The 24062-nt window shown below is 48.0% G+C and overlaps 1 protein-coding gene across 1 annotated transcript in view; it reads left to right on the top strand.

Moving 5' to 3' along the window:
* NUP107 (nucleoporin 107) overlaps positions 1-24062 on the top strand; it is a 161048-nt gene that overhangs the window by 40906 nt on the left and 96080 nt on the right. The window contains exon 11 of the mRNA XM_077265241.1: positions 12745-12820. Coding sequence (XP_077121356.1) covers positions 12745-12820 — 76 coding nt within the window. The remainder of the gene's footprint in view (positions 1-12744; positions 12821-24062) is intronic.

The following is a 24062-nucleotide window of genomic DNA, read 5'->3' on the forward strand; positions in this document are numbered from 1 at the left end:
TTTGAAAAATCATCGGTTTTCAATCTTTTGATGTTTTATATCCTTAACTTTTTTGTTTATAACACACAGAAAAGTTATAAAATGTCTACGTCTACATTAGGGCTGCATCATTTTTCAAACGGCCTTTATTTTGTTAGAATGGTAGAAAGGGAAAAATTGTTGCTAAAATTTTTCTAAGTAAAATCTGTTTTGTATGGACCTATTCAGTTATAAAGTGTCTTCTGAAATAACATTTTAACACCTGCACCCTTCAGCTTATTTAAAACTGCTGTCTGGAGGTGTAATTCTTCAGGTTGCATCACAAGAATTTGCTCAAAGTAGAATGAAATCAAAATTCCACTAAAATATTAATTTACCCTACATTTTTCATGTTCACAAGTGATAATAGGGGAAAATGGACCCCCACAATATATTGCTCAATTTCTCCCAAATGTAAAGGTACCTTCACACATAACGATATCGTTAAGGATATCGTTGCAACGTCACGCTTTTTGTGACGTAGCAACGATCCCGCTAACGATCTCGTTATAGTGTGACAGCGACCAACGATCAGGCCCCTGCTGGGAGATCGTTGGGCGTAGGGAATGATCAGGACCTTTTTTTAGTCGCTGATCACCCGCTGTCATCGCTGGATCGGCGTGTGTGACGCCGATCCAGCGATGTGTTCACTTGTAACCAGGGTAAATATCGGGTTACTAAGTGCAGGGCCGCGCTTAGTAACCCGATATTTACCCTGGTTACCATTGTAAAAGTTAAAAAAAAAAAATAAAAACCAGTACATACTCAAATTCCGATGTCTGTCACGTCCCCCGCCGTCAGCTTCCCTGCACTGTCAGCGCCGGCCGTAAAGCAGAGCACAGCGGTGACGTCACCGCTGTGCTCTGCTTTACGGCCGGCGCTGACAGTCAGTGCGGGAAGCTGACGGCGGGGGACGTGACAGACATAGGAATGTGAGTATGTACTGTTTTTTGGGTTTTTTTTTTAACTTTTACAATGGTAACCAGGGTAAATATCGGGTTACTAAGCGCGGCCCTGCACTCAGTAACCCGATGTTTACCCTGGTTACCCGGGTGCTGCAGGGGGACTTCGGCATCGTTGAAGACAGTTTCAACGATGCCAAAGTCGTTCCCCTGATCGTTGGTCGCTGGAGAGAGCGGTCTGTGTGACAGCTCCCCAGCGACCACACAACGACTTACCAACGATCACGGCCAGGTCGTATCGCTGGTCGTGATCGTTGGTAAGTCGTTAAGTGTAACGGTACCTTTACTCTATCCCATGTATGGCCGATAACTGTTGTTTGGGCACACAGCACAGCTCAGAAGTGAAGAAGCTCTATTTGATTTCTATGTTAGTACAATTTTGGCTGGAAAAGATTGCACATGCCAAGTTGCACTTGCAGAGTTCCATAAAAACAGAATCCTCCTCCTCCACAAATGACCTTATTTTGGAAACTAAACCCCACAAGAAATTCATGTGAGTGACTTTTTTTAAAAAAACACATTCGTTAGCAAAAGATGTTAGAATGATCCCTTATGTTCCCCTAAATAACCTTTTCTAGTAAAACTCAGGTCCGGCATACAGAACAGGATTCCACAAGCCTCCATAGCCATAATTTCTGTGACAGCGCACAGTCGAGATGTCCCTGTAACTCAATGCTGCCATATACTTAGTAAGTGGTTGCCAAACAGTAACCACATAATGTTATTGTTCAGTAACCACTTAGTAAAGTATTTGGCAGTGCTTGGTTAGTGCAAAGATGGAGATCTTGTAACAACATGGAAGATATTGCTCTTTCGCAACAAGGAGAGCCATGGAGTTATGTGGGATTCTGCTCTGCATGCCATGATTTGACAACCTGGAGACTTAGACCTGACTTTTGCTAGAAAGTCTGGTCTTTTAGGGGCAACATTAGGGACCCTTCTGGACACTTTTACAAATGAATTTTACTTTACTGTTTTGTATCGGAGTTTCATCAGTGTTTGGTCAGTTTTTTCCATCAGTATGTCATCATTGATTTCCACAGATGGATAAACAAATTATAAAGCTGCTCCTCTCATAGCAATGTTAATCAAGTATAGAGATGAGCGAATATGTTCGGATAACTATCGACGAATGCAAATGTGCCATATTCGTGACAAATTTATGTTTGATGATCGTTTCCGAACATATTCATTCACCTGTACTCCCATTGACTCCAATGACGTTCAGCTATGTTCGGGGAATATTGCATATATGGCGATCATAATCCGAACCGAATATTGAAATATTCGCTCATCTCAAATCAAGGACAACACACAGAAAGGCACACCGCCATCCTTGTACTGTTGGTGATTTTCACGGACCCATAGACTTGGATTGGTACTTTTCATCTGTGATGCCAGTAAAAAATGTCCATGTCTCTATAATCTTTGCATGGACACACGGTCTCCAAAAAAGCAGTGGACATATGAACAGCCCAGACGACTATAATATGCATGTAAAAATCACAGATGGAACACATATGTGAAATGGACGTTTGACTGAGGCTACTTACACCTTTCTTAACCCTTTTCTGCCATGTGACGTACTATCCCGTCGAGGTGACCTGGGACTTAATTCCCAGGGACGGGATAGTACGTCATAGGCGATCAGCCGCGTTCACGGGGGAAGTGTGGCCAGGTGTCAGCTGATTATTACAGCTGACATCCGTCACGATGTGCCAGTAGCTGTCACGGACTACTCCTGGCACATTAACCCCCGGAACACTGCGATCAAACATGGTCGCAGCGTTCTGGTGGCATGGGGAAGTATTTCACAGGGAGGGGGCTCCCTGTGTGCTTCCCTGAGACCCTCGGAACAACGCGATGTGATAGCGTTGTTCCGAGCGTCTCCTCTAGCCTCCTCCCTGCAGGCCCCGGATCCAAGATGGCTGTGGCGGGTCCTTCCGGGTCCTGCAGGGAGGTGGCTTGCAAGCGACTGCAGAGAGCACACACCGACAAGCCTCCTGCAGTGCCTGTCAGATCGCTGATCCGACACAGTGCTTTGCAAAGTGTCAGATCGCTGATCTGACACTATAGCATGATGTCCCACCCTGGGACAAAGTGAGGAAGTAAAAATAAATAAATATATAAACATGTGTAAATAAAAAAATAATAATAAAAAAAAAAATCCTAAATAAAGAATAATATATATATATATATATATATATATATATATATATATATATATATATATATATATATATATATATATATATATATAGTTATAATAAATACCCATATAACCCATATAAGGCTACGTTCACATTTGCGTTGTGCGCCGCAGCGGCGGCGCCGCAGCGCACAACGCAAACAAAAACGCAGCAAAACGCATGCACAACGCTGCGTTTTGCGCCGCATTCGTCATTTTTTTAATTGATTTTGGACGCAGCAAAAATGCAACTTGCTGCGTCCTCTGCGCCCGGACGCGGGCGCCGCAGCGACGCATGTGGCGCAAAACGCAAGTGCGACGCATGTCCATGCGCCCCCATGTTAAATATAGGGGCGCATGACGCATGCGGCGACGCTGCGGCGCCCGACGCTGCGGCGCCCGACGCTGCGGCGCCCGACGCTGCGGCGCAGGCCGCAAATGTGAACGTAGCCTTACTCCCTAACAAAAAAAAATGTGGTTCCAAAATTGTGCTGATGTTAAGTAGACATGTGGGAAATTTTACTTATTAAGTATTTTGTGTGACATGTCTCTGTGATTTAAGGGCATGAAAATTCAAAGTTGGAAAATTGCGAAATTTTCGAAATTTTTGCCAAATTTCCGTTTTTCTTTTTTCACAAATAATTTTACCACTAACATGAAGTACAATATATCACGAGAAAACATTGTCAGAATCACCGGGATTTATGCAAGCGTTCCAGAGTTATAACCTCATAAAGGGACAGTGGTCAGAATTGTAAAAATTAGCCTGGTCATTAACATGCAAACCACCCTTGGGGGTTAAGGGGTTAAATGGAAAGAGCAACCCTTAACTGGTGTTGGGTACTTTTTAACCCCTTAATGACAGGGCCAATTTGGTACTTAATGACCAAGCTAATTTTAATAATTCTGACTACTGTCACTTTATTAGGTTATAACTATGGAACGCTTCATCTGATTCCACTGATTCTGAGATTATTTTTTTGTGACATATTGTACTTCATGATAGTGGTAAAATTTATTCGCTATGGCTTGTGTTTATTTATGAAAGAAAACAGAAATTTGGCAAAAATGTTGAAAATTTAGCAATTTTCAAACTTTTAAGTTTTGTTCCCTTAAATCAGAGTTATATCTCTCAAAATAGTTACCTTATACTCGAGTATAAGCCGACCCCCCCCTAATTTTGCCACAAGAAACTGGGAAAACGTAATGACTCAAGTATAAGCCTAGGGTGCAAAATGCAGCAGCTACCGGTAAATTTCAAAAATAAAAATAGTTACCAATAAAAGTAAAATTAATTGAGACATCAGTAAGTTACCGTATTTACTCGAGTATAAGCCGAGATTTTCAGCCCACTTTTTTGGGCTGAAATTGCCCCTCTCGGCTTATACTCAAGTCATACCCGGGGGTCGGCAAGGGGGGGGGGGAGCAGGGGCTGTCTAAAAATACTCACCTAGTCCAGGCGCGGTCCCTGCAGGTCCCTGTCTTCCCCGGCGCCGGCAGCAGCAGCTTCAGCTTCTTCCTGTACTCAGCGGTCACATGGTCCCGCTCATTACAGTAAATGAATATGCGGCTCCACCTCCCATAGGGGTGGAGCCGCATATTAATTACTGTAATCAGCGGTACCATGTGACCGCTGAGTACAGGATGAAGCTCTGCGGCGTCGGGGAAGCAGGATCTACACAGCGGCAGGACCAGGTGAGTATACGGGGAGGGGAGCACTGCGCTGCGTGATAGTCACCTGCTCCTCGTTCCGGGCGCCGATCTGTCTCCAGCAGTAACGCTGAGGTCAGAGGGCGCGGTGACGTGGTCAATGTGCGCCCTCTGCTGAACGTCAGTGCTGGAGACAGATCGGCGCCCGGAACGAGGAGAGGTGACTATTGAAAGTGCGGGGGCCTGAGCGACGGAGAGGTGAGTATGTGATTTTTTTTTTTTTTATTGCAGCAAATGGGGCAAGTGTCTGTATGGAGCATCTATGGGGCCATAACGTTCCTGCAGCACTATATGGGGCCATAACATTCCTGCAGCACTATATGGGGCCATAACATTACTGCAGCACTATATGGGGCCATAACATTCCTGCGGCACTATATGGGGCCATAACATTCCTGCGGCACTATATGGGGCCATAACATTCCTGCAGCACTATATGGGGCCATAACAGTTCTGCAGCACTATATGGGGCCATAACGTTTCTGCAGCACTATATGGGGCCATAACGTTTCTGCAGCACTATATGGGGCCATAACGTTTCTGCAGCACTATATAGGGGCATAATGTTTGTGCAGCACTATATGGGGCCAGTGTCTGTATGGGGCCATAATTAACGTTTGTAGGGCACTACGGCGTATGGGGCAAGTGTCTGTATGGAGCATCTTATAGGGCCATAACGTTTGTGCAGCACTATAAGGGGCAAATATCTTTATAGAGCATCTTATGGGACCATAATCAGCATTTGTGCAGCATTATATTGGGCAAATGTGTCTATGGAGCATCTTATGGGGCCTTTATTAACCTTTATGCAGGATTATATGGGGCATATTTTAATATGGAACATCTTATGGGGCCATAATGAACAGTATGGAGCATTATATGGGGCTCCTGATTCAATATGGATATTCAAAGACACTTAACCTACTGATGTCTCAATTAATTTTACATTTATTGGTATCTATTATTACTTTTGACATTTACCGGTAGCTGCTGCATTTTCCCCCCTAGGCTTATACTCGAGTCAATAAGTTTTCCCAGTTTTTTGTGGCAAAATTAGGGGGGTCGGCTTATATTCGAGTATATACGGTAAGTGTTTTTGAATATCCATATTGAATCAGGAGCCCCATATAATGCTCCATACAGTTCATGATGAGCCCCATAAGATGCTCCATACAGTTCATGATGGGCCCCATAAGATGCTCCATATTAAAATATGCCCCATATAATCCTACATAAAGGTTAATAAGGGCCCCATAAGATGCTCTATAGAGATATTTGCCCCATATAATGCTGCACAAATGTTGATTATGGCCCCATAAGATGCTCCATAGAAATATTTGCCCCATATAGTGCTGCACAAACGTTGATTATGGCCCCATAAGATGCTCCATAAAGATATTTGCCCCATATAATGCTGCACAAACGTTGAATATGGCCCCATAAGATGCTCCATAAAGATATTTGCCCCATATAGTGCTGCACAAATGTTGAATATGGCCCCATAAGATGCTCCATAGAGATATTTGCCCCATATGCTGTTGCTGCAATTTAAAAAAAAAAAAATTACATGCTCACCTCTCGTCGCTCAGGCACCCGGCACTTGCAATACTCACTGGTCCTCGTTCCGGCGCCACTGTGTCTTCCGCGTCCTCTGCACTAACATTCAGGCAGAGGGCGTGGAATAACCACGTCATCGCGCTCTCTGACCTGAGCGTCACTGCAGAGGACGTGGAAGACGGAGTGGCGCCGGAACGAGGAGAGGTGAATATCGCTCAGCACTCCTCCTCCCCATTATACTCACCTGCTCCCTGCTCGGTCCCTGCATCTCCGGTCTCCGGGCGCTTACAGCTTCTTCCAGCGTTAAGCGGTCACCGTTACCGCTCATTACAGTAATAAATGTGGCTCCACCCCTATGGGAGTGGAGTCAGGCCATATTCATTACTGTAATGAGCGGTACCATGTGACCGCTCAACGCTGGAAGAAACTGTCAGAGACCGGAGATGCATGGACCGCGCCGGGAGCAGGTGAGTATGTCACAGCCGCCGCCGCTCCTCCTCCCACGCCTACCCCCTTTGGACAATGACTCGAGTATAAGCCGAGAGGGGCACTTTCAACCTAAAAAAAATGGGCTGAAAATCTCAGCTTATGCTCGAGTATATACGTTAATACATTTTCCACAAGTATACTTTAAATCCGCACAATTTTGGAAACATCATTTTTTTTTTTTTGTTAGGACATTATGAATGTTTAAAAGTTGACCAGTGATTTCTAATTTTGCCAACAAAGTTAACAGAACCATTTTTTTAGGGACCACCTCACATTTGAAGTGAGTTTGGGGGGTCAATATAACAGAAAATACCCAAAAGTGACTCCATTCTAGAAACTGCACCCCTCAAGGTGTGCAAAACCACATTCAAGAAGTTTATTAAAACCCTTCAGGTGCTTCATGAGAACTAAAGCAATGTGGAAGGAAAAAATGAACATTTTACTTTTTTCACGAAAAAATTAATTTGGAACCAAATTTTTTATTTTCACAAGGGTATCAGAAGAAAATGGACCACAAAATTTGTTGTGCAATTTTTCCTGAGTACGCCGATATCCCATATGTGGGGGAAAGCCACTGTTTGGGCGCATGGCGGCAGGGCTCAGAAGGGAGGGAGCACTGTTTGACTTTTTTTAACACAAAATTGGCTGGAATTAATGGCTGGCGCCATGTCGTGTTTGGAGACCCCCTGATGTACCTAAACAGTGGAAAACCCCCAATTCTAACTCCAACCCTAACCCCAACACACCCCTAATCCCAACCCTAACCACAATCATAACCCCAACACCATAACCCTAGCCCCAGCCCTAACCCTAGCTCAAATCCCAACCCTAACCCTAGCCCAACCCTAATACTAGTTCTAACCCTAGCCCCGACCCTAACCATAGCACTAACCCTAATGGAAAAAATACATTTTTTTTAATTATTATTTTTACCTAACTAAGGGGGTTTTGATTTACTATTTTTTTTTTTTTGATTATTGGGTCTATCACAGTGACCAAAAGGAACCAATAGGAAAAATCTGCTGGGTTCCCGGCCGGCAGATCTTGGTGCGCTCACTGCGCTTGCGCCTGCCATTTTCTTCCTGGATGAAGACGCCGAGGGCAGGGGGACACCGGAGGTACTGGGGAGGGGCTCGGGGGACCCCACTTCTCCCTCCTCTGATATGCTAGGTCATATCAGAGGAGAGAGAAATGAATAGGAAATCTGACTTTTTTTGCGGTTGTTATTCCATGATTAACTGGGGTCGGTAAAAACTGACCCGAATCATGTTCTCTGGTGTCTCTGCTACCCCCGGTAGCGGAGACCCCGGAGATTTTCTGACCCTGGGGGGCGCTATAACCTTATTTCTCAGCGCCGTTAAAAAGCGGCGCTGATGAATAAGTACCTTTAACTGTCGCCGTTAACACTAGAAGTCACAGAGAGGGGTCATTTAACATTTCTACCTTTGGAACCCAGAGAGCTCGAAATTTCTGGGACTTCTAGTGTTAAAAGGCGTATCGGTGGTCGTTAAGGGGTTAAAGAGGACCTGTCACTGTCAAAAATAGCCAGCTTTTGCTCTCATTTTATTCCTCATGCTCTCCTCCGTATTCCACTTTTTTCCTTTTTAAATTTGCCATAAGGTTCCATAAATATGGGTCTTATTATTTTGTGCTAAGTTTTATGGTCTTTATTAAGGGGGTTACATGCAAAGCAGCCTAGAACTGTTCCCCCAGAGAATCTTGTTAGCCATGTCCACTTATTTAGTGCCGATTTTTATAAATCTTTAACCCCTTCCCGACCTTTGACGCCACGTAGGCGTCATGAAAGTCGGTGCCAATCCGACCTGTGACGCCTATGTGGCGTCATGGAATGATCGCGTCCCTGCAGATCGGGTGAAAGGGTTAACTCCAATTTCACCCGATCTGCAGGGACGGGGAGTGGTACTTCAGCCCAGGGGGGGTGGCTTCACCCCCCCGTAGCTACAATCGCTCTGATTGGCAGTTTCACTTTCAACAGCCAATCAGAGCGATTTGTAATATTTCACCTAAAAAACTGGTGAAATATTACAATCCAGCCATGGCCGATGCTGCAATATCATCGGCCATGGCTGGAAACACTGATGTGACATCCCCCTCCACCCCACCGATCGCCCCCCCAAGCCACCAATCTGTGGTCCGCTCCCCTCCGTCTTGTGCTCCGCTCCCCCATCCTCCTGTCCGCTCCCCCCGTGCTCCTATGCCACCCCCCCGTGCTCCGACGCCCCCCCGTGCTCCGACGCCCCCCCCCTGTGCCCCGAACTCCACCCCCTTATACTTACTGAGGCTCCCGGTGTCCATCTGTCTTGTCCATGGGCGCCGCCATCTTCCAAAATGGCGGGCGCATGCGCAGTGCGCCCGCCGAATCTGTCGGCCGGCAGATTCACTCCAGGTATAGTTTGATCACTGTGATAAAACCTATCACAGTGATCAAAATAAAAAAAATAGTAAATGACCCCCCCCCCCTTTATCACCCCCATAGGTAGGGACAATAATAAAAAAAATAAAATATTTTTTTTCTTTTTCCACTAGGGTTAGGGTTAGAACTAGGGTTAGAAGTAGGGTTAGGGGTAGGGTTAGGGTTAGGGCATGTGCACACAGTGCGGATTTGGCTGCGGATCCGCAGCGGATTGGCCGCGGATCCGCAGCGGATTGGCCGCTGCGAATTCGTAGCAGTTTCCCATCAGGTTTACAGTACAATGTACACCTATGGAAAACCAAATCCGCTGTGCCCATGGTGCGGAAAATTCCGTGCGGAAACGCTGCGTTGTATTTTCCGCAGCATGTCAATTCTTTGTGCGGATTCCGCAGCGTTTTACACCTGTTCCTCAATAGGAATCCGCAGGTGAAATCCGCACAAAAAAACACTGGAAATCCGCTGTAAATCCGCAGGTAAAACGCAGTGCCTGTTACCTGCAGATTTTTCAAAAATCGTGCGGAAAAATCTCACACGAATCCGCAACGTGGGCACATAGCCTTAGGGTTAGGGTTGGAATTAGAGTTAGGGTTGGAATTAGGGCTAGGGTTGGAAATAGGGTTAAGATTAGGCTTGTGTTTAGGGTTACAGATAGGGTTAGGGGTGTGTTGGGGTTACAGTTGTGGTTAGGGTTGGGATTAGGGTTAGGGTTGGGATTAGGGTTAGGGTTGGGATTAGGGTTAGGATTAGGGTTAGGGTTGGGGTTAGGGTTGTGGTTAGGGGTGTGTTGGGGTTAGGGTTGTGATTAGGGTTATGGCTACAGTTGGAATTAGGGTTAGGGGTGTGTTGGGGTTAGTGTTGAAGTTAGAATTGAGGGGTTTCCACTGTTTAGGCACATCAGGGGTCTCCAAACGCAACATGGCGCCACCATTGATTCCAGCCAATCTTGCGTTCAAAAAGTCAAATGGTACTCCCTCCCTTCCAAGCTCCGACGTGCGCCCAAACAGTGGTTTACCCCCACATATGGGGTACCAGCGTACTCAGGACAAACTGGGCAACAACTGTTGGGGTCCAATTTCCCCTGTTACCCTTGCAAAAATAAAAAATTACTTGCTAAAACATAATTTTTGAGGAAAGAACAATTATTTTTTATTTTCACGGCTCTGGGTTATAAACTTCTGTGAAGCACTTGGGGGTTGAAAGTACTCACCACACATCTAGATAAGTTCCTTGGGGGGGTCTAGTTTCCAAAATGGGGTCACTTGTGGGGTGTTTCTACTGTTTAGGCACATCAGGGGCTCTGCAAACGTAACATGATGCCCGCAGACCATTCCATCAAAGTCTGCATTCCAATACGTCACTACTTCCCTTCCGAGCCCCGGCATGTGCCCAAACAGTGGTTTACCCCCACATATGGGGTATCAGCGTACTCAGGAGAAACTGGACAACAACTTTTGGGGTCAAATTTCTCCTGTTACCTTTGGGAATATTAAAAAATTCTGGGCTAAAAAAATATTTTTGAGGAAAGGAAACACATTTATTATTTTCACGGCTCTGCGTTATAAACTTCTGTGAAGCACTTGGGGGTACAAAGTGCTCACCACACATCCAGATAAGTTCCCTTGGGGGTCTAGTTTCCAAAATGGGGTCACTTGTGGGGAGTTCCTACTGTTTAGGCACATCAGGGGCTCTGCAAACGCAACCTGACGCCCGCAGAGCATTCCATCAAAGTCTGCATTTCAAAACGTCACTACTTCCCTTCCGAACCCCGACGTGTGCCAAAACAGTGGTTTACCCCCACATATGGGGTATCAGCGTACTCAGGAGAAACTGGACAACAACTTTTGGGGTCCAATTTCTCCTGTTACCCTTGGGAAAATAAAAAATTGTGGGCTAAAAAATCATTTTTGAGAAAAGAAAAATTATTTTTTATTTTCATGGCTCTGCGTTATAAACTTCTGTGAAGCACTTGGGGGTTCAAAGTGCTCACCACACATCTAGATTAGTTCCTTGGGGGGTCTAGTTTCCAAAATGGGGTCACTTGTGGGGGAGCTCCAATGTTTAGGCACACGGTGGCTCTCCAAACGCGACATGGTGTCCGCTAAAGATTGGAGCCAATTTTTCATTCAAAAAGTCAAATTGCGCTCCTTCCCTTCCGAGCCCTGCCGTGCGCCCAAACAGTGGTTTACCCCCACATATGAGGTATCGGCTTACTCAGGACAAATTGGACAACATCGTTCGTGGTCCAGTTTCTCCTTTTACCCTTGGGAAAATAAAAAAATTGTTGCTAAAAGATCATTTTTGTGACTAAAAAGTTAAATGTTCATTTTTTACTTCAATGTTGCTTCTGCTGCTGTGAAACACCTGAAGGGTTAATAAACTTCTTGAATGTGGTTTTGAGCACCTTGAGGGTGCAGTTTTTAGAATGGTGTCACTTTTGGGTATTTTCAGCCATATAGAACCCTCAAACTGACTTCAAATGTGAGGTGGTCCCTAAAAAAAAAATCGTTTTGTAAATTTTGTTGTAAAAATGAGAAATCACTGGTCAAATTTTAACCCTTATAACTTCCTAGCAAAAAAAAAAATTTGTTTCCAAAATTATGCTGATGTAAAGTAGACATGTGGGAAATGTTATTTATTAACTATTTTGTGTCACATAACTCTCTGGTTTAACAGAATAAAAATTCAAAATGTGAAAATTTTCAAAATTTTCGCCAAATTTCCGTTTTTTTCACAAATAAACTCAGAAATTATCGACCTAAATTTACCACTAACATGAAGCCCAATATGTCACGAAAAAACATTCTCAGAATCGCTAGGATCCGTTGAAGCGTTCCTGAGTTATTACCTCATAAAGGGACACTGGTCAGAATTGCAAAAAACGGCCAGGTCATTAAGGCCAAAATAGGCTGGGTCATGAAGGGGTTAACAAGTCCCACATCTATAGAACCATTGGGCGTGGCTTATGTCAAGGAAATTCTCCTTGAAAAATGTTTTCATAACAAACGCATGCGCATAAACAACGTGAATGCATGCAAAAACGCATGCAAACTTTGCGGGGTTTTTTATCCGTCATGCATAAGTTGACGCGGATAAAAATAACTCAGCGTTATCATGCATTTTGCCATGCGGTTGCGTACGAAACGCTGCAGACACAACCGCAAATGTGAACCTAGCCTTACTAAATAATTTTAAATCTATAATAGTCTGAGATCTTTTACAGCCCGCACATCCTACTGCACCGGTCATGTAAGCAAGAGTGCATTGGCACTGCTGTGGTTGGGGATATCTTTTAGCCACGTATGCCACTTGTATCCTACTTTGCCTGAGAAATGAGATGTTCAACCTCCAGTAACCAAGATTTGGAATTTGATTTGTTTTGTCTTTAGGGAAAATACCCTACACACACTAAAACAGAAAAGCTTTTCAGTTCTGGGGAGCAAGCGACCATTGGTCACAGAACTGGTATGTATAAACCAGTCAACGAGTTTTAACATATGGAATGTGATTTCTCTTAAACAAGGTATCATTTTTATTTGGTGACAAGCGCCTATACAGTCATACCACTGTTACAAATGTAAAAATGTTCTGACATGTTAAAGAAGTTGTTCACTACTTTTCATACCACTCGATTGGCCCCCATAAAATAATAAAGCTTATACACGCCTCCCGTGCCGGTGCCGCTGCCGTGCCCTTGGTGTTGGCTCTCCGTCTCCCGGGGCTCCCGTGCTGCTGTTGTGACGCAGGCACCCAATCAGGGCTGGTGTCACTGTCCCCGCATCCTGTCAAGTTGAACAGGAAGATGAAGTCCCAGATAAGCTACAGCCTGGACTTCCTCTTAATGTTCGATTTGTCTGAAGGTGGGGACAGTGACAACAGTGCTGATTGGGTGCCGGCATAATGTGTCGCAAGAACCGCATGCGAGCCCAAGGGAGAGGGAGCGCCGACACCGCGGGATCAGCACCTGCATGGGAGGTGAGTATAGGCTTTATTATTTTATCCACGCCAAACATTTTGATCTAGTAGTAGTAGTGGAAACCCCTTTAACTTTAAAGCATTAATGCATAATTCAAATTTGAGCAACTTTCTAATGTGCGTTGTAATTCCTCATCCTTGTCAACATATTATTTTACTTGTGAACAAGTGATTTTTTTTTTCACAATCAGGGACTGGAAGCTTTCACATAACTGGTACTGCTCTCAACTGAAAAGTGTATATTGATCAGGAATAGCAGCGTTTTGGACTCTGCTCACCTCGCTGGCTCAAAAGCGCTGTGCTCTATATTAGAAGCATAGTGGATGGGATTTATAGAAATCCCATGCCCACTGTGCTTCTAATTACTGCTGCATAAACTCGCCCATGGTGCCGGTTTAAGAGTCGATGCATGTGTGTTTCACAGAAATTTCCACAATAGAATATATTGGATGCAGTAAATCCACATGGTTCACTGAACATATGCGTATTTACCTGTGTGATTAGAACGCAGCATTTTGGACTCAGCGAAAATACTCCACATCCAAAGCTCTGTTACTTCCTGATCGTGGACACCTATCCTAAGATCGTTTTACAGTACATACTATTTAGCATCCGTCTAGGTAATCTCTGACCCATTGTATTCATTTCTCAGCTGACAAATAATAGGCATCTGTTCTCTTTCAAGCACAGCGAACAAGTGTCTTGAAAATTAGAAACTTTGTAGATGAAAAACCTCTTGAAACTTGCACAATTTTGAAACCGGAAACATATATATATATCTTTGTTCCGTGTTAGCTAGTAGATAGAATAATATTTGGAATTGAGAGTCCCCAGGGGTTGATACGTTTTAATGGCTAACTGAAAAGATTGTAACAAACTGCAAGCTTTCGAGACTACTCAGGTCTCTTCATCAGGCATAGACTAATACAACATCTGAAGAGTCACATATTTACACACAACACAGCACAGAACTGTCATTATGGGAAAGTGATACACAGTTGTGTCCATAAATATTGGAACAGTTCGCAGATAAGGAGTGAATGTTTTATTGTCCTCTGATTGGGGTCTCGTTCTTTATGATGCGCCATAAGGTCTGAGGAGCAAAAATCATAAATCCATGTGACGCATTCATTCCTGCACTAAGTGTGTCAAAGGTCATCATAAGTTTATACTCCCAGATTCTCCTGTCTCTCTGAGATTTGCAGCTACCTTTCAATACAAGTAATTTCAGGTCCATGGTGCTATGATCAGGCATACATAAATGGTTGGCCACAGGTAGATCTATTCTTTTTTCTCTTATTGTGTGGCGGTGAGAATTTATCCTTGGTCTCAGTTTTTGCCCCGTCTCCCCAACATACAGACCCCCAGCTGGACATTTGGTACAAATAATTAGGTACACCACATTAGATGTGACGCAGCTGAAAGTACCTGGGATCTTGTAGTCCTGATGTGAATATTGGGGTTCTTTTTGGAAGTGCATTGAACAGCAAGGTGGATTGCTGCTGAGGGGAAAGAGGGAAAAAAAATTAAATCTCTTAATATGTTCAGCTTAGTAGCGAGTGTGAACGAGCTGAGTGTGACCTGAGCGTAAGTGCGAACGGCAGTAAGTGTGACTTGAGATAATAATAAATAATAATAATCTTTATTTTTATATAGCGCTAACATATTCCGCAGCGCTTTACAGTTTGCACACATTATCATCGCTGTCCCCAATGGGGCTCACAATCTAAATTCCCTATCAGTATATGTCTTTGGAATGTGGGAGGAAACCGGAGTGCCCGGAGGAAACCCACGCAAACACGGAGAGAACATACAAACTCTTTGCAGATGTTGTCCAAGGTGGGATTAGAACCCAGGACTCCAGCGCTGCAAGGCTGCTGTGCTAACCACTGCGCCACCGTGCTGCCCATTCAGTGAAGAGGTATTTGGAAAACCTTTAACACATACCTGTGTGAGTTGCTTAGGCTACTTTCACACTAGCGTCGTGCACTGCAGGTCGCAATGCGATGTGCCGACGCAACGACGCTAGCGTTGAAAGCGCCGCACAATGGGGACAGGGGATGCAGTTTTTCAACGCATCCGCTGCCCCATTGTAAGGTCTGGGGAGGAGGGGGTGGAGTTCCGGCCTCTCATGCGTGGTCGGAAATGGCGGACACGTCGCACAAAAAAAGGTTACATGTAGCGTTTTTTTGTGCCGACGGTCCGCCAAAACACGACGCATCCGTCGCACAACGGATGCGACGTGTGGCAATGCGTCGCTAATGCAAGTCAATGGAGAAAAAACGCATCCTGCAAGCACTTTTGCAGGATGCGTTTTTCTCCAAAACGACGCATTACGACGGAGGCCAAACGACGCTAGTGTGAAAGTAGCCTTAGTTGCATTAGCGTTAATTGGCAATAACTATTCACAAGGGGTTAATTTAGGGTGGGGGCTCATAATCAAGGGTTTATAAGGGGCAGCTAGTTGGGGCTCAAGACCTTTTTGGAAGTGCATTGAACAGCAAGGTGGATTGCTGCTGAGGGGAAAGAGGAAAAAAAAATCTCTTTAAATTTTCAGCTTAGCGAGTGTGAATGAGCTGAGTGTGACCTGGGTGTAAGTGCGAGCGGCGGTAAGTGTGTGACTTTTGATTCAGTGACTTTGGATTCAGGGAGTTTCCAAGGGAGGAATTACTGAATTGCTGTCTGTATTTTATTGATACTTTGTATTTATTTTATTTAATGTTTCTGTGTGGTGCAATCCCCATTAGGAAATGTGCTCCACTATTGTTAATGCCATCCAGTGTACATCTTGCCACATGTATGCAATCCTTGAGCAGCCGGTCGAGGGTGCATACTGCTATGCGAGATGTGAGCACGTTGTGCATTTGGAAGCCCAGGCTCATTTCCACTTGCGAGAGACAAAACGGTCCGATTTACGGACCGAAAAAACGGAGGAAAATCATGCGAGTGTCATGCGATTTTTTTTTTTTTTTATCGCAACATCCGTATGACATCCGTATTGCTGTCTGATTTTTACGCACCGGCGTCCTTTGAAAAGCTGGTAATTCAGCGCGGTGTACAGTAAAATCACACAGACAGGTTAGAATAGAGTAGATAATATACACATAGAATAGGTTCATATATATATATATATATGTCAGTGAGACATATATATGTGTGTGTGTGTGTATATATATATATATATATATATATATATATATATATATATATATATATATATATATATATATATATATATATATATATATATATAAATAATGCAGCACTAGATAGCAGAAGAGCCGGTAATTCAATTGCCGGCTTTTGCCATCTCCTTCACAAACCCGACAGGATATGAGACATGTCCAGATAAGAAAAAAGATAGCGCACTCGGACTCAGGCTCGCAGTCCGGGTCGGACTCAGGCTCGCAGTCCGGGTCGGACTCAGGCTCGCAGTCCGGGTCGGACTCAGGCTCGCAGTCCGGGTCGGACTCAGGCTCGCAGTCCGGGTCGGACTCAGGCTCGCAGTCCGGGTCGGACTCAGGCTCGCAGTCCGGGTCGGACTCAGGCTCGCAGTCCGGGTCGGACTCAGGCTCGCAGTCCGGGTCGGACTCAGGCTCGCAGTCCGGGTCGGACTCAGGCTCGCAGTCCGGGTCGGACTCAGGCTCGCAGTCCGGGTCGGACTCAGGCTCGCAGTCCGGGTCGGACTCAGGCTCGCAGTCCGGGTCGGGCACAGGCTCGCAGTCCGGGTCGGGCACAGGCTCGCAGTCCGGGTCGGGCACAGGCTCGCAGTCCGGGTCGGGCACAGGCTCGCAGTCCGGGTCGGGCACAGGCTCGCAGTCCGGGTCGGGCACAGGCTCGCAGTCCGGGTCGGGCACAGGCTCGCAGTCCGGGTCCGGAATGCTCAACACCAGTTGCTGCCTAAACTGAATTGCAACTTCTTGTGTTCGGCGCAGATCGTCGCACCATCAAAACGACGCATGCGGCGGCATCCGCATACAGTGGCATGGCCTGTGTACCCAATGTTAAAGATAGGGTGCGCAAGCCGCATGCATCCTTAGGCGGAGCTGAATGAAGAGGTGCGGCAGAGGCCGGGGCTTCACGGTGGAAGTCTGCATCCCTCCGCAGCCCGGCTAAACGCTAGTGTGAAACTAGACTAAGTACTGAAGGAACAATATTTCTGGCCATTATACAGTGGGTACAAAAGGTAGTCAGACCCCTTTAAATTTGTCACTTTTTGTTTCATTGCAGCCATTTGGTAAATTCCAAAAAGTTCATTTTTTTCACATTAATGTACACTATGCACCCTATCTTGACTGAAAATAATCAGAAATGAAGAATTTTTTGCAAATTTAAAAAATAAAATAAAAACTGAAATATCACATGGTCATATGTGGAGCGCCCCCAGACGCAGGGCCGCGGGGTACTCGGTACCGGGCTTCTCTGTCTCAGTTCTGGGGTTGTCACGGTTGCTAGACCCGGTCCGTGACCCTGCTAAGGGGCTTCCAGTGAAAGGTGTAGGTGGTGGTGCGCGGTGCAGGTCGCGATAAATAACGAGGACACAGGGTTGCAGTCTCTCTACCTCTTTACTGAAGGCTTCAGGATCCTCAATCCAGAGCACTGTTAACCGGGCTGGCTGAGTCTGGCCGGTCCGAAGGCACATCCAGAGTTCCCTTTGCAGGTGGAAATCGGTGCCTACCAACTAGCGCTTGTGTGTTGTAGTACTTCCCTGCTGAGCACCACGGGATAGTCCTCACAACTGTTGTGTCTGTTTCTGATGTTCCCTCACAACTGATTCTGATGTTCTTCTCCGTCCCCCAGATGATATGGATAGGACGCACCCGTATGACGGGAAGGCCTGGAGTTCTTCCGGGACCCTAGCTTCGCCCCTCTCCCACAGTTGCCCCCTATGTCTTAGGTGATTTTGGTGAGACAGCCAACCTAAAATCAACTGTCCTGCCTCTGTTTGAAGTATTGCTTGGAGCCTAATACTTCCTCGGCGTTCTGGCCACCGGCTACGCGCCTCAATAGGATGTTGCCTCGATCTTACAGCACGACTTCTACTGGTGTTATCTCCTTTTTGCTTTGATCTCGTTTCTCACTCCACAATAAACCTCGCTTGTCCTTTCTTGAGAAACCGCCGCGATGTAGGGCAGGCGCGGTTCCTTAACGTTCTTTCCTGTTCGCTAGGCCTCTGTCAGGATCCCACCCCTGACGGGGTCGGACACAGACTCCGAGTACGGGTCGGACGCAGACTCGCAGTCCGGGTCGGACGCAGACTCGCAGTCCGGGTCGGACGCAGACTCGCAGTCCGGGTCGGACGCAGACTCGCAGTCCGGGTCGGACGCAGACTCGCAGTCCGGGTCGGACGCAGACTCGCAGTCCGGGTCGGACGCAGACTCGCAGTCCGGGTCGGACGCAGACTCGCAGTCCGGGTCGGACGCAGACTCGCAGTCCGGGTCGGACGCAGACTCGCAGTCCGGGTCGGACGCAGACTCGCAGTCCGGGTCGGACGCAGACTCGCAGTCCGGGTCGGACGCAGACTCGCAGTCCGGGTCGGACGCAGACTCGCAGTCCGGGTCGGACGCAGACTCGCAGTCCGGGTCGGACGCAGACTCGCAGTCCGGGTCGGACGCAGACTCGCAGTCCGGGTCGGACGCAGACTCGCAGTCCGGGTCGGACGCAGACTCGCAGTCCGGGTCGGACGCAGACTCGCAGTCCGGGTCGGACGCAGACTCGCAGTCCGGGTCGGACGCAGACTCGCAGTCCGGGTCGGACGCAGACTCGCAGTCCGGGTCGGACGCAGACTCGCAGTCCGGGTCGGACGCAGACTCGCAGTCCGGGTCGGACGCAGACTCGCAGTCCGGGTCGGACGCAGACTCGCAGTCCGGGTCCGGAATGCTCAACACCAGTTGCTGCCTAAACTGAATTGCAACTTCTTGTGTTCGGCGCAGATCGTCGCACCATGAAAACGACGCATGCGGCGGCATCCGCATACAGTGGCATGGCCTGTGTACCCAATGTTAAAGATAGGGTGCGCAAGCCGCATGCATCCTTAGGCGGAGCTGAATGAAGAGGTGCGGCAGAGGCCGGGGCTTCACGGTGGAAGTCTGCATCCCTCCGCAGCCCGGCTAAACGCTAGTGTGAAGCTAGACTAAGTACTGAAGGAACAAAAATATTTCTGGCCATTATACAGTGGGTACAAAAGGTAGTCAGACCCCTTTAAATTTGTCACTTTTTGTTTCATTGCAGCCATTTGGTAAATTCCAAAAAGTTCATTTTTTTCACATTAATGTACACTATGCACCCTATCTTGACTGAAAATAATCAGAAATGAAGAATTTTTTGCAAATTTAAAAAATAAAATAAAAACTGAAATATCACATGGTCATATGTGGAGCTCCCCTAGACGCAGGGCCGCAGGGTACTCTGTACCGGGCTTCTCTGTCTCAGTTCTGGGGTTGTCACGGTTGCTAGACCCGGTCCGTGACCCTGCTAAGGGGCTTCCAGTGAAAGGTGTAGGTGGTGGTGCGCGGTGCAGGTCGCGATAAATAACGAGGACACAGGGTTGCAGTCTCTTTACCTCTTTACTGAAGGCTTCAGGATCCTCAATCCAGAGCACTGTTAACCGGGCTGGCTGAGTCCGGCCGGTCCGAAGGCACATCCAGAGTTCCCTTTGCAGGTGGAAATCGGTGCCTACCAACTAGCGCTTGTGTGTTGTAGTACTTCCCTGCTGAGCACCACGGGATAGTCCTCACAACTGTTGTGTCTGTTTCTGATGTTCCCTCACAACTGATTCTGATGTTCTTCTCCGTCCCCCAGATGATATGGATAGGACGCACCCGTATGACGGGAAGGCCTGGAGTTCTTCCGGGACCCTAGCGTCGCCCCTCTCCCACAGTTGCACCCTATGTCTTCTTAGGTGATTTTGGTGAGACAGCCAACCTAAAATCAACTGTCCTGCCTCTGTTTGAAGTATTGCTTGGAGCCTAATACTTCCTCGGCGTTTCTGGCCACCGGCTACGCGCCTCAATAGGATGTTGCCTCGATCTTACAGCACGACTCCTATTGGTGTTATCTCCTTTTTGCTTTGATCTCGTTTCTCACTCTCCACAATAAACCTCGCTTCTTGTCCTTTCTTGAGAAACCGCTGCGATGTAGTGCAGGCGCGGTTCCTTAACGTTCTTTCCTGTTCGCGAGGCCTCTGTCAGGATCCCACCCCTGACAGGGACGGACACAGACTCCCAGTCCGGGTCGGGCACAGACTCCCAGTCCGGGTCGGGCGCAGACTCCCAGTCCGGGTCGGGCGCAGACTCCCAGTCCGGGTCGGACGCAGACTCCCAGTCCGGGTCGGACGCAGACTCCCAGTCCGGGTCGGACGCAGACTCCCAGTCCGGGTCGGACGCAGACTCCCAGTCCGGGTCGGACGCAGACTCCCAGTCCGGGTCGGACGCAGACTCCCAGTCCGGGTCGGACGCAGACTCGCAGTCCGGGTCGGACGCAGACTCGCAGTCCGGGTCGGACGCAGACTCGCAGTCCGGGTCGGACGCAGACTCGCAGTCCGGGTCGGACGCAGACTCGCAGTCCGGGTCGGACGCAGACTCGCAGTCCGGGTCGGACGCAGACTCGCAGTCCGGGTCGGACGCAGACTCGCAGTCCGGGTCGGACGCAGACTCGCAGTCCGGGTCGGACGCAGACTCGCAGTCCGGGTCGGACGCAGACTCGCAGTCCGGGTCGGACATGCTCAACACCAGTTGCTGCCTAAACTGAATTGCAACTTCTTGTGTTCGGCGCAGATCGTCGCACCATCAAAACGACGCATGTGGCGGCATCCGCATACAGTGGCATGGCCTGTGTACCCAATGTTAAAGATAGGGTGCGCAAGCCGCATGCAGCCTTAGGCGGAGCTGAATGAAGAGGTGCGGCAGAGGCCAGGGCTTCACGGTGGAAGTCTGCATCCCTCCGCAGCCCGGCTAAACGCTAGTGTGAAACTAGACTAAGTACTGAAGGAACAACAATATTTCTGGCCATTATACAGTGGGTACAAAAGGTAGTCAGACCCCTTTAAATTTGTCACTTTTTGTTTCATTGCAGCCATTTGGTAAATTCCAAAAAGTTCATTTTTTTCACATTAATGTACACTATGCACCCTATCTTGACTGAAAATAATCAGAAATGAAGAATTTTTTGCAAATTTAAAAAATAAAATAAAAACTGAAATATCACATGGTCATATGTGGAGCTCCCCTAGACGCAGGGCCGCAGGGTACTCTGTACCGGGCTTCTCTGTCTCAGTTCTGGGGTTGTCACGGTTGCTAGACCCGGTCCGTGACCCTGCTAAGGGGCTTCCAGTGAAAGGTGTAGGTGGTGGTGCGCGGTGCAGGTCGCGATAAATAACGAGGACACAGGGTTGCAGTCTCTTTACCTCTTTACTGAAGGCTTCAGGATCCTCAATCCAGAGCACTGTTAACCGGGCTGGCTGAGTCCGGCCGGTCCGAAGGCACATCCAGAGTTCCCTTTGCAGGTGGAAATCGGTGCCTACCAACTAGCGCTTGTGTGTTGTAGTACTTCCCTGCTGAGCACCACGGGATAGTCCTCACAACTGTTGTGTCTGTTTCTGATGTTCCCTCACAACTGATTCTGATGTTCTTCTCCGTCCCCCAGATGATATGGATAGGACGCACCCGTATGACGGGAAGGCCTGGAGTTCTTCCGGGACCCTAGCGTCGCCCCTCTCCCACAGTTGCACCCTATGTCTTCTTAGGTGATTTTGGTGAGACAGCCAACCTAAAATCAACTGTCCTGCCTCTGTTTGAAGTATTGCTTGGAGCCTAATACTTCCTCGGCGTTTCTGGCCACCGGCTACGCGCCTCAATAGGATGTTGCCTCGATCTTACAGCACGACTCCTATTGGTGTTATCTCCTTTTTGCTTTGATCTCGTTTCTCACTCTCCACAATAAACCTCGCTTCTTGTCCTTTCTTGAGAAACCGCTGCGATGTAGTGCAGGCGCGGTTCCTTAACGTTCTTTCCTGTTCGCGAGGCCTCTGTCAGGATCCCACCCCTGACAGGGACGGACACAGACTCCCAGTCCGGGTCGGGCACAGACTCCCAGTCCGGGTCGGGCGCAGACTCCCAGTCCGGGTCGGGCGCAGACTCCCAGTCCGGGTCGGACGCAGACTCCCAGTCCGGGTCGGACGCAGACTCCCAGTCCGGGTCGGACGCAGACTCCCAGTCCGGGTCGGACGCAGACTCCCAGTCCGGGTCGGACGCAGACTCCCAGTCCGGGTCGGACGCAGACTCCCAGTCCGGGTCGGACGCAGACTCGCAGTCCGGGTCGGACGCAGACTCGCAGTCCGGGTCGGACGCAGACTCGCAGTCCGGGTCGGACGCAGACTCGCAGTCCGGGTCGGACGCAGACTCGCAGTCCGGGTCGGACGCAGACTCGCAGTCCGGGTCGGACGCAGACTCGCAGTCCGGGTCGGACGCAGACTCGCAGTCCGGGTCGGACGCAGACTCGCAGTCCGGGTCGGACGCAGACTCGCAGTCCGGGTCGGACGCAGACTCGCAGTCCGGGTCGGACATGCTCAACACCAGTTGCTGCCTAAACTGAATTGCAACTTCTTGTGTTCGGCGCAGATCGTCGCACCATCAAAACGACGCATGTGGCGGCATCCGCATACAGTGGCATGGCCTGTGTACCCAATGTTAAAGATAGGGTGCGCAAGCCGCATGCAGCCTTAGGCGGAGCTGAATGAAGAGGTGCGGCAGAGGCCAGGGCTTCACGGTGGAAGTCTGCATCCCTCCGCAGCCCGGCTAAACGCTAGTGTGAAACTAGACTAAGTACTGAAGGAACAACAATATTTCTGGCCATTATACAGTGGGTACAAAAGGTAGTCAGACCCCTTTAAATTTGTCACTTTTTGTTTCATTGCAGCCATTTGGTAAATTCCAAAAAGTTCATTTTTTTCACATTAATGTACACTATGCACCCTATCTTGACTGAAAATAATCAGAAATGAAGAATTTTTTGCAAATTTAAAAAATAAAATAAAAACTGAAATATCACATGGTCATATGTGGAGCTCCCCTAGACGCAGGGCCGCAGGGTACTCTGTACCGGGCTTCTCTGTCTCAGTTCTGGGGTTGTCACGGTTGCTAGACCCGGTCCGTGACCCTGCTAAGGGGCTTCCAGTGAAAGGTGTAGGTGGTGGTGCGCGGTGCAGGTCGCGATAAATAACGAGGACACAGGGTTGCAGTCTCTTTACCTCTTTACTGAAGGCTTCAGGATCCTCAATCCAGAGCACTGTTAACCGGGCTGGCTGAGTCCGGCCGGTCCGAAGGCACATCCAGAGTTCCCTTTGCAGGTGGAAATCGGTGCCTACCAACTAGCACTTGTGTGTTGTAGTACTTCCCTGCTGAGCACCACGGGATAGTCCTCACAACTGTTGTGTCTGTTTCTGATGTTCCCTCACAACTGATTCTGATGTTCTTCTCCGTCCCCCAGATGATATGGATAGGACGCACCCGTATGACGGGAAGGCCTGGAGTTCTTCCGGGACCCTAGCGTCGCCCCTCTCCCACAGTTGCCCCCTATGTCTTCTTAGGTGATTTTGGTGAGACAGCCAACCTAAAATCAACTGTCCTGCCTCTGAAGTATTGCTTGGAGCCTAATACTTCCTCGGAGTTCTGGCCACCGGCTACGCGCCTCAATAGGATGTTGCCTCGATCTTACAGCACGACTCCTACTGGTG

This window comes from Ranitomeya variabilis, chromosome 5, assembly GCF_051348905.1.
Source record: "Ranitomeya variabilis isolate aRanVar5 chromosome 5, aRanVar5.hap1, whole genome shotgun sequence".
Taxonomy (NCBI): Eukaryota; Metazoa; Chordata; class Amphibia; order Anura; family Dendrobatidae; genus Ranitomeya; species Ranitomeya variabilis.